Genomic DNA, 11683 nt, shown 5'->3' with positions numbered 1-11683 from the left:
AGGATTCACTGAAAATTCCAGCTTTATACCCGTAACTATTCTTTAGATATTATAGACATACCATTATGACAATTAGGATTTATATAGTGTCTTTTGAATTGATTTAACATCCCCAATCATATTTTCTGAAAGGTATAACCTAATGACCTTAGTCGTTCCTAAAATACTGCAGTGATACTGATTGACAACGTGATTAACAGATCGCTTTTAACTTCAAAAGCTTTTTTAATTCGCTTTTAAATTCTACACTCTTTGAATGTATTAACTTGATATCCATCTCTAACGATTCTAGAAATCTTGGAAATATATGGTTTGGCAAAATTGATGCATATAGTGTCTTTTCATTTGTTTGAACATCACCCTTAGCATTTCATGAAAGTCTCAACATAATACCCATACCCATATTCATTCCTAAGATTAATTCAGATATATCTAGGTACGCCTTTTTTTAATAAACTTGGATGCACCTAGTGTCATTTGATTTAATGCAATATCCCTCTCAATATTTCCTGAGCTTTTCAACATAATAAACCTTATCCATTCGGGAGATATTGTAAATGGGCTATTTTGGCAATCTAGATCAACTATGCCATTTGGAATGCATCATGTAGTTGAACTCTATTGATTGTCTTTACTAGCTCTAGTTGTAATAGTAAAAGTTACAGCACCATTTGCATTTGCAGTCACAATAAAACTAGTAGTAGCAGTATTAATAGTCATAGTCACAATTAGTAGCATTTACAGTCACGGGTTGTCACATTAGCAGTTGCAAGTTGTCGCACTTGCAGTCCCAAGTAATTGTAGTCGCAGTTAGAATTCATTATAGTTGCAAATAGCCGTAATAGCTATCGAGTTGTATTTGCATTCACAGTCGTAAGTAGATGCAGTCATAGTCGTAAGTTCTAAGAGTCACAAGTATTCACAGACTTAAGTAATCAAAGTCACAAATATTCATAGTCGAAATTAATTTCTGGTCTTAAGTAGCTACAGTAACAAGTAGCTACAAGTTGCAGTAACAAGTTGTCAAAGTCACAAAGAGTTGCCTGTGCAGATACAATTAGTAACAGCTGCGTTCACAATTTGTTACAGACACAAGCAAATGCAACTGCAGCCGTAGTTGCAAGTGGTGGCAGTAGATATTGCAAGTAATAGCAATCACAAGTAATGTACTTGGTACTTATAAATGTGCAAAAAAAAGTATTCGAGCATGAACTTAAAGTGCTCTTAAAAAATGTATTTAAGTATGGATCTAAGTGCTTATAAATGTTTGTAAGAATATACCTAAGTACTTCCCCAGTATTTTCAGGCACATTGAAATGTTTTCGACGACAGTTCACCAATATTTTGGTTTTGCACATCCAGTTTTCGGCGTGGCCTCAATTTCCAAAGGTACAAGCCCAGGGGGAGGTCCAAACTGAATTATCAATAATAATCATTAATTAAATGTTATTAAATACAATCTAAACCGTCTGGAACAATGCCAATAACACAATAATACATCTAATAATGCCAATATATCTTTATTGCCAATAATACATCTAAGGCTAGCATTGTACTCCGATCTTGAGATAATAATACAAAATGCTTATAGTTTACCTGTTACCTTTTGTCTCGGATCCAAAATATTAACACATATTTACTGATCATTATTGATAATTAATTTCTGGAACTATGAACCTGTTTACATATTTTGTTCGGAACGCAGGAACGTGTTTTAAAGTGTGACGCAGGCCGTGTGGCTCAGCAATTATTTTTAAGCAGATAGAAAAAGTTAAGGGAAAATCTTCCACAAAATGGGTGCATTTTCCAAGCTTCTTGGACATGTAGCTAAAGCAGGTTATTAATCAGTATTTAATTTCGCAAGTAAAGGAACTCCCAAATTTGGATAACCCATTCAAATGTGTTCAGTATAGGTTTAGTTTTTATTTTTGTTTATAATAAGGGTGTTTTCATTTATTATTTTTGAAGTGTAGGCCTATTGTGTATTAACCATGGCCCAGTAGGGTTTTTAGTATTAATAAATCATATAAATAGCACGTTTTTACATTTAAATTCATCTAAATTGTCTAGGCAGCATAGCCTAGGCTAATTATACATGGAGATTCCTGGTAGCATTCTTGTCTGCAGCCTCCTCTGAAGGAGACACTATAATAACAGAAGGTAACTTATGCTGATTTTAAAAAAAGGTAGCAATGCCTTTTTTATGCTGATTACAAATATAATAAGCATTTCTATTGGAAATGAATTTCAGCCCCCCCCCCTATATAGGCTATACCTAACCCAACCTAACCCTGAATTGGCATATATGTATATATATATATATATATATATATATATATATATATATATATATATATATATATATATATATATATGTATATATAGATATATATATATATATATATATGTATATATATATATATATATATATATATATATATATATATATATATATATATATATATATATATATATATATATATATAATATATATATATATATATATATATATATATATATATATATATATATATATATATATATATATATATATATATATATATATATATATATATATATATATATATATATATATATATATATATATATATATATATATATATATATATATATATATATATATATATATATATATATATATATATATATATATATATATATATATATATGTTTAGATTAGCCCACCAGTTGGCTATTAGATCCCACATATATATACACTTCAGCCTGAATTAGTCAACTAGTCAGCTAATAAGAGAAATATATTTACTTTATAGAATTAGCTGACTAGTTGGCTATAAATATCACATGTATATATAAACTTGAGTTTAAAATAGCAAACTAATCAGCTATCAATAAAGTTTCCCATGTTTAGATTAGCTAACAAATTGGCTCTTAAATCTCACCTATGTATACTTCAACCTGAATGAGCCAACTAGTCAGCTAATAAGAGAACTGTATATACTTTATAGAATTAGCTGACTAGTTGGCTATTATTATACTTGTTTATATCTAAACTTCAGTTTAAAATAGCCAACTAGTTAGCTATCAATAAAGTTTGACAAATCAAAGTGATTTGTCAAAGTCAGCTATCAAAGGGATTTGAAGTGCCAATTAATTTAGATTTTCTCTTCACTATCATTTTACTTTGAGTGGCTGGGAGGAGTCAGAGGTGAGGATGTGGAACATCTTGTTTTCTGTTCATCATCTCTACATAATATTTAGACTATTTGGCTAATATCAAACTGCTTTGTGTATAAGTGTCCTAAATATAGCCAACCAGTTGGCTATTAAAAAGTAGTTTAAGTATACAGAAAAATGTAAAAGAGTGAACCAGTTGGCTACTGAATTGAGTCTATGTATATACAGGAAAAGAAATTAGCAAACTAGGATTGTCTGTCAACAAGTGCTTACAATTCCTTTTTTAATGAGGGGGTATGGACAAGGTTGTTGACTTAACTTTATTTCAGGAAAAGGGAATAAGAATAGGGTTGGGGAAATTGCATCTAGAAAAGAGATGGCCAGAATTAAGATAAAATATGATTATTTTAGCAGAGTGCAGATTATAATTGATTTTAAGTGCCAATTAACATAGATTTTCTCTTTCCAATCATTTTACTATGATTAGGCTGGAGGGGTGGGGATGTGGAATTTCTTGCTTTCTGCTCATCATCTCTACATAATATTTAGACTACTTGGCTAATATCAAACCACTTTATGTATAAACATCCTAAAAATAGCCAATCAGTCAGCAATTGAAAAACAGTTAAATTACACACAAGAAGATAAAATAGCAAAATGCTTGGCTACTGAATTGAGTCTCTGCATATACAGGAAAGGAAATTAGCAAAGTATGATTGTCTCCCACAAGAGCTAACATTTTCTTTTAATGGAGGGGGGAAGGGTAGTCACAAGGGTGTTGATTGTATTTTATTTAAGCAAAAGTGGGTAAGAGGAGGGTTAGGAAAAACGGGGTTAGACAACCAGTGGCAAGTATTAAGAAAAAGTGTGATTATTTTAGCAGAGTGCAAATTGTAATTGATTTGAAGTAGCAATTAATTTAGATTTTCTCTTTCCCATAATTTTACTATGATTGAGCAGGAGGGGTCAAGGACACGGAAGATTTTGCTTTCATTTCATCATCTCCAGGTAATATTTAGACTATTTGACTAATATCAAGACAGATATCCACCACAGAGCTATATAAAAAAGTATAGCATATGAATAGAAAAAAATTGAATTTTTTTTAGGGGGGGGGGTGAACAAGTTGGCAAAATTTAGTTTTGGGAAAGAAAGCTGTAAAAGGGCATTTGCAAGCCAAGATTGCCTGCCATAAAGAGCAAGTACACTTACAGATAGTTTTCGTTTTGACAGGAAGGTGGTATCCCCATTGATAAGCCACTTCTGGTACTTAAATCAATAAATTCAGCAAGAATTTATCTTCAAATCCATAATGCTGAGGTATTCATGCTCTAAAATATTTATTGAGGAAAGTTGAATAAAATCAAACCAAAGAAAATCAAGGAAAGTTGAATAGAATCAAAACAACAATCCATGGAATGGCAACATTCATCATCACCCAAAAAAGTGAAATTTAAGCAAACAATTTCTGCCCGGAAAATCATGTGCACAGTTTTTTGGGTGATGATGAATGTCGCCATTCCATGGATTGTTGTTTTGATTCTCGCCCATTTCCTTACCATTCCATCACTCATAATGTTTTGTCCGTAAACTTCACAGATCTCACGATGAATATCGATCGGTTTTTTGCCTTTAACACTAAGAAATCGTATAACCGCCCGTACTTCACAATCGGCAGGACTCACGATTGTCGGAGGCATCTTAAACACTGAGTAAACAACGTATACAATTAAAAATCAGACTGTAATGGCGTCAGTGCGTAGACAAGAGATGTATGCTTTCAATCTCCACATGCTTTCAATCTCCATTACCTACAAACATCTTATATATAGGCTTTCAGTTTGGATGTAACTGAATACCCTAAAATCAGCATTTATGATCCACCAAAGCCCTAACATAAAATAAATATTGGTCTACATCAGGAAGTCCAGGTATTCAAAAGCAATAAGGATTCAGAAGCATTTAAATTTTTATGTGTAAGACACAAAAATTCATCTTATTAGTCATTTGTATTTGTATTGTCTGTTTTTGTTGATATATTCTTCTCTCAGACTTCTAGATAAAACTACTGTATGCAGGCTTACATAAATGGTCATACTTTAGAATGCTAGAAAAACTTACCATTGATAGGAGTTAAAATAAGAGCATTCAGTTATGGACCTCCATCAGTGCCCCCCCCCCCCTGATGGATAAATATACTGCCAACTATAAATGTTCAAACTATTGTTTAGAATAGTGCAACTTTTTTCTTCCTACTGATTCATCAGTGTTTGCTGTGAGGCAATAAAAAAAGAAGATAGTTATCTATCAAAAAATATAAATTCAATATATAGAGTATTGAATATATTGAGTATATTTATCTACAAAGAGGAATCAGATAATTAAGTATATATGATTGATTTAAGGATTTTTTCAGACTCTATGGCAACCCTTTTCTAATAAGGAATAAGGCATTGCTTTAAGAGTTTCTTTAAGGGCTCAAAATGAAATTTGCAAAGGAAGCAATTAGTATAATTAGACAGAACAAAAAAAGACTCACCCACTAGTGTGTTCACAATTTACCTGCCTAAAGAAAAAAAATTATATTTTGACTATAATGAAATATATAGAAATCAGTGGCATATTTAGGATTTCCTTTCTGGGGTGGGGGCACTGGGTAAGAGTTACCAGAAGTCCATAAAATTTCCAGCACTTGGTATATTGCTCTCATAGTCCCTTTTTTAAGCTTATTTACTGCTATGAAATTAAAACAAGATAAAATAATCAGCTCAATTAACAAAATTGAAGAGCTCTAATCTTGCTAATAGTTGAATCAGATACAAAACAACAAAACCACTTTTAATACTTCTTATATTTCAATCCATCTTGATTTCCTTCCCCAGTTGCTTAAAACATTGTTAATATCCACCTGAATATCATGATTGATAGACATGTGTTTGAGGCCATTCAACCTATCATCTCCTTTCTCATTTTGTTGGTATGTTTTCAGCTGCTTTAGCATGTTAAATGAACACTCTGCATATACTGTGGTAACAGGGAGGGTGGAGAATACAAAAAAGAGTGAATGCACAGCTGGAAAGAGCAGTTGTTGCACATGTCAAGAGTTTTAGAAACTATCAGGACAATGAGACTCACCTATAGATCTCCATTTGATTTGCCAGATAATCAGGTCACCAAGGAGACTAGTCTCAGAGAAACAAAGCTGCCTATAGTTTTGCAGCTTCATCACAACATTGGCTAATACAGCATCAATATTAAATCAAGGGAGCAGAAGATGGAATTGAAATGTTGTTACTTGGTGTTAATAAATCTCATTTGAGTTCTTCACATAGCTTCTAGAGGCATTGGGGAAGTCCTTCTAAAAAAGAGAAATGTCTGAAGAGGGCAATGACCTGTTATGGCATCTTGGTATTAAGGCAATTGTCCCAACATTTTCAGCTGTCTGGACTGCTTTTGCATAAATATATGGAAAATCTGCTTCTGCTAGCTCTTTTCATGAAGACTTGCATAGATTGATGTGTTTACAGCTGGCAAATAGATCCTTCTGCAGAATACCAGAAGTTTAAGGCAGAATCAAACTTACTTTTCCAACAATGAAGCCAAACTTGTTATGGTTGCTATTAAGGAGTTGGTTATTGCCATTAGACCTGAATCGGACTGGTTGTCAACAAAGCTCTCCAGTACTCAAACAACAGCAGGGAAAAGCTCCAGAAAAGTGATAACACTTATCATGCCTTTTGATCCACTATGTGTTGAAAAGAAAAGGAGCTTTTGCTTTTTTGTATGCAGCAAAAAGGATGAAATGCAGAAGCTAATGACTCAGTTTATTTGGGGGAAGAGAAAAAAACAACTTCTTGCAAGCATCCACATAGCATTTGAATTAAGTTCAATATGGTGGCCTTCACCAGGGCAAGGTTTAAACAATGCATGTAAATGGCAAGTGGAAACTGATTTTGTACCTCTGCTTTAATGCCTTTGTACAAACTAGACATGTTATTACCTCCATCAAAGCCAATTCCAACTGCCTTGTTCATTTCTAATCCAAACTCAAAGTACATTCTAATAATCTGCTTTGCAAGGCCTACACAGTCACTCACAGTGTTGAAGCACAAATCCCTTCTTCTATTTGATAGCACTGGGTAACAGCCAGGGGTTTCTCAATTGTCTCAAATTATCAGGGGTTTCTCAATTGATTTAGACTAATTTTGGTGTTCTGAGTCTGAATATCACATTTATTTTGCTCTATCAGGTCAATTTTTTTAGATACAGCCATAGGCCTATCCAACAAGCTATGCATATGCTAATATCAGGGTTTTGAGTTCAATCCTATCTTGTTGAAGAATATATCAAATTACAACCCTAACTTAATTCTCTAAAGTAGCTGTATGCATGATTGCAAGGTTATTTAATTAACCCTTAGCCAATCAATTTGATTCTAAATTTCAATACCTGACATTAACCTGCATTTTCTATTTCATTAAAATGATATATATGACTTTGGTGCAACAGTTGTTTTCTGCTACATCTGCAGAGACTATGCGCTGTCATTGGACAGGAAGAACATCCCATGATTTGTAAAGTGCACCTACAAGGCTTACTTTGAAGTCAAGCTGGGTGACCAAGATAATCCCTGGGAAATGCAATGGTGTACAAGACATGAGTGGAATACCTCCAGCAGTGTACAAACTTTGAAATTCCAATGGTTTGGAGAGAGCCATTATACCATGTATCAGATTGTTACATCTGTACCATCAATACTACTGGCATAAACCAGAAGAATAGGCACAGTCTTCAGTACCCCAACCTTCCTTCTGCCCGCCATCCAGTTACTCACTGCAAAGAAATTCCTGTACTAGTGTTCTTAGAGCTTCCCAACAGCAACAACAAGGCTACCAGTGCAGACGAGGTAAGATATACAGAAGAGAAGTATAAAGCACAAGATTGTCTGCAGCCCTTTTCACAATGTAAGCTTAATGATATTGTTTGGGATCTCAGCTTGTCAAAGACTTCCTCCAAGCTGTTGGCCTCCAGACTGAAAGAAAAAAATCTACATGGTGAGGACACATGTATCACTTCCTTTCATAGAAGGTATGAGGACTACATGGGCTACCTCTGGCAGGAGAAAGACCTTGTGTACTGCCAAGATGTTGCCAGTCTTCTTGGTAAACTTGGCTCTCCTCAATACAATCCAAGAGATTGGCAACACTTCATTGACAGCAACAGGTGCTCTTTGGAGTATGTCCTCCTTCACAACATAAGCCAGTTTTTCTCAATCCCTCTTGCACATTGCTCAACTCTCAAAAAGAAATATGAATCAGCACACTTAACAAAATCCAATATGAGCAGCACCAATGGATCTTCTGTGTCTACTTCAAGATGGTGAACTTTCTACTTGGTCTGCAATCTTGGTTCATAAAGTACCCATGCTTTATATGTATGTGGGACTGTTGAGACAGAGCCCAGTATTCTGTACAGAAGAGTAGGCATTGCAAGAGCAGTTAGTACCTGGAGCAAGAAACATAAACGAACCTCTTGTTGACTGATAGAACATATTGATCCCACTGCTACCCATGAAGCTTGGACTAATGAAACAGTTCACAAGCACTTTGGCCAAGGATAAGAGGTAATTCAACTACCTGTGCTGAGCCTTTCCTCAAGTGACTTTTCAAAAGCTGAAGGCCGGAATTTTCATTTGCCCACAGATACAGCAGCTCATAAGGGACATAGAGTTCTAAAATTCCATGAATACGCTAGAGTGTGCTGCTTAGAAATCATTTGTATAGGTGATGAACAACTTCCTGGGGAACTCAAAGGCAGTAAACCACATCATACTTGTCAGCAGCATGACAGAGGCCTTCCAAAAACTTGGGAGTTTGATGAGTATAAGGCCTTCCAAAAACTTGGGAGTTTGATGAGTATAATGATGCACTTCTTGTTTTCACACATACAGAAGTTTCTTGAAAACCTTGGGGCAATGAGCAACAAGCAGGGAGAAAGGTTCCATCAGAACATACAGAAAATGGAAGAGAGGTACCAAGGAAGGTGGGACGCAGTGATGATGGCGGACTACTGCTGCAGCTGCTGCAGTACTCCCATGTACCCAGCAACTGCTTCCACACAGGAATTGAATAAACGCCATAAACTCTAGAATTTTGTGCCACATAACACTAATTCTTTCACTAATATTATGAATTCTGCTCATCAGATTTGGTGGAGTAAATAAAAAAAAACTGAATCTTGATGCATTGACTATTGTTTCTTGAGGAAAATGGAAAGAATTGTCAGGGGTTTCTAAGCTGATGATCAACAGAAATTTGTTTTTTTTATGCAAAATAAATTTTTTTTTTTTTATTTCAACAGCAAAAAATCCTAACCTGATTGAGAAAAAACAATACATGTTCGGATTCAGGGTATCAAAATTAGTCTAATTCAGCTGAAAAACCCTGGATAATTAAAAAAAAAAGAATAATTTACCCAGTGTAGCCATGTTATATATTGTATTTGATTCTTACACTAATTCTAAGATGAGAATTCTAAGATGGGAAGTGTGGATACTCAAATCACCTATCCCCAGCAGATTAAGAATTAAAATCCCGCCAGTACCAATATGGCTCTTGATTATTTGCTATCACTCTCTCCTGCACATGCTATCTCTGAAAATAAATGAAACGACTTGGCAGACTTAGTTTATGGCATTATGGAAAAAATATAATATTTGGTAACTGCATACAGAAAGAAAAACACAAGAACACGTTTGTTAACCATAAACAAGCAATGCGCCTTTATCCCTGGGGAATGAAATAATAGAAATAGCTGACTCCAAAGTCTGAGTATTCAATACAAAACACTATGGTAATGTCCTTTAAAATAATCACTTTGGGTACCACAAAGTCAGAGATATCACAAATAATAAGCAAAAAGAGTTTTGTCTCACAATTTGGGATAAATTTTCCAGGGTGCCAATTTATGCATCAACATGTGTTTGTTTACATAAGGTTTTGACTAGTCTCTGTTATCCAAATATTTGAGGCTGGGTCTATGAAAGCAAATGATAAAGAAGACTTAATAAACTTGAATTTATTCAGATTCTTCTTTATTCACTTAGGATTTCTTTGAAACTTCGAAATTTTAGTAACTCTCTGTGAAGATCAAGTAGTTTTGTTGTCCTGCTTCTAGGTATGAATGGCAGGAATCAGAATAAGGTTGCTCAGATGTTTTTTCCAGGGTTCTGTTTTTTGTTCAATGTTCAATGGGTTTATTAACAAATGAAAAGAATAAATCACACATAATCAAAATACTCAGTCCATTCCTGGACGCCAAGAACCAAAATCTTTACAATTTAACATAATATGCAGAATGGTCACCGCTCCTAATCTCAGACACAACCATACCTATCATTTTCCAAATAACTAAAACTATTACCTTCCCGTTCCTTACCCTCAGGGGAAACCACCCGTCATATTTAAAAATCATATATTTGTAATTTAAGTTTACTACTTACATTTAATTCTTTTTTTTTTTTTTTTTTTTTTTTTTTTTTTTTTTTTTTATTTACTATTCTTTTGTAAAGCTATTAAATGATTTTTTACTTTTTTTTAAATGATGCGAAGGAGCTCCTACCTCTCAGCTCTTCTGGGATCAGGTTCCATATCTTTGCACAAGCTATGTTAGGAGCGAAATCTGATTGCATGGTTGGGGTGAGGGGTATTTGCAGGTTTGATGATGATTGGGTATGCAAATTATGCTGGTCTGAAATAGGTCGAAATAATCTTTTAAACGCAGATGGCAGCTCTCCAGCTAAAAACTTGAACACAAAGGTCAAGCATGATAATTGATGCAGGGACCCTAATGACAAGTACTCTTCATTTTTCCAATTAATATCAGGCATCGTTGATGAATCGAATTCAGTTTTAAAAGTTGGGATTGAAAAGTTGATTGCCAGATCATTGCACAATGCTGTAAATGGGGTTTTATAAGAGCGTTGTACAGGAGGACCAGCGTTTTCTGCGGCGAAGCGCTATTCAGTTTTTTTATTATTCCAAAATTCTGGGATAGCTTCAACTCTACTGCTTGAATATGATGCACAAATGATAGGTTCTCATCAAGGAGGATTCCTAGGTATTTTGCAAAATGCTTTTCTGGCCAACTAATCACACCTCTGGATGTCTGGATACCACATATCTCCAGATGGACACTTTAAACCCGGGAAAAAAATAGAACGCAAGATTTCTCAACATTAATAACAAGTCCGTTAGCATCCATCCAGAGACACGTCCCCTCCAGAACCTCCCTCAGTTTAGACAGGAGCGTTGTCTTATCCGTTTCACAGCAACCAAGCGTGGTGTCATTGGCAAAGGCCACGAGCTCATCATCTTCACCTTTGGACTGGAGGGAGTTTTCATCCTGGCACAAGTTACAGCAGCAAAGATTTGTTTGTGCCGGGTTCAGCACTTGACTCAGATCGTTAACATGGATCAGGAAAAGTAATGGTCCTAATATTGAGCCCTGGGGGACACCGCAGTTA

General features: G+C 34.6%; 1 protein-coding gene across 1 annotated transcript in view; it reads left to right on the top strand.

The window, feature by feature from the left end:
* The first annotated feature begins 1714 nt into the window (after nt 1–1714).
* Nucleotides 1715–11683, top strand: part of ND-SGDH (NADH dehydrogenase (ubiquinone) SGDH subunit) — a 72584-nt gene continuing 62615 nt past the window's right edge. The window contains exon 1 of the mRNA XM_089090663.1: nt 1715–1836. Coding sequence (XP_088946789.1) covers nt 1794–1836 — 43 coding nt within the window. The 5' untranslated portion in view covers nt 1715–1793. The remainder of the gene's footprint in view (nt 1837–11683) is intronic.

The sequence above is a fragment of the Artemia sp. Qi Xiang Cuo genome, chromosome 6 (genome assembly GCF_049724085.1).
Source record: "Artemia sp. Qi Xiang Cuo chromosome 6, ASM4972408v1, whole genome shotgun sequence".
NCBI lineage: Eukaryota > Metazoa > Arthropoda > Branchiopoda > Anostraca > Artemiidae > Artemia > Artemia sp. Qi Xiang Cuo.
The sequence above is the reverse complement of the archived record's forward strand: the minus strand, read 5'-3'. Positions and strand labels throughout refer to the sequence as shown.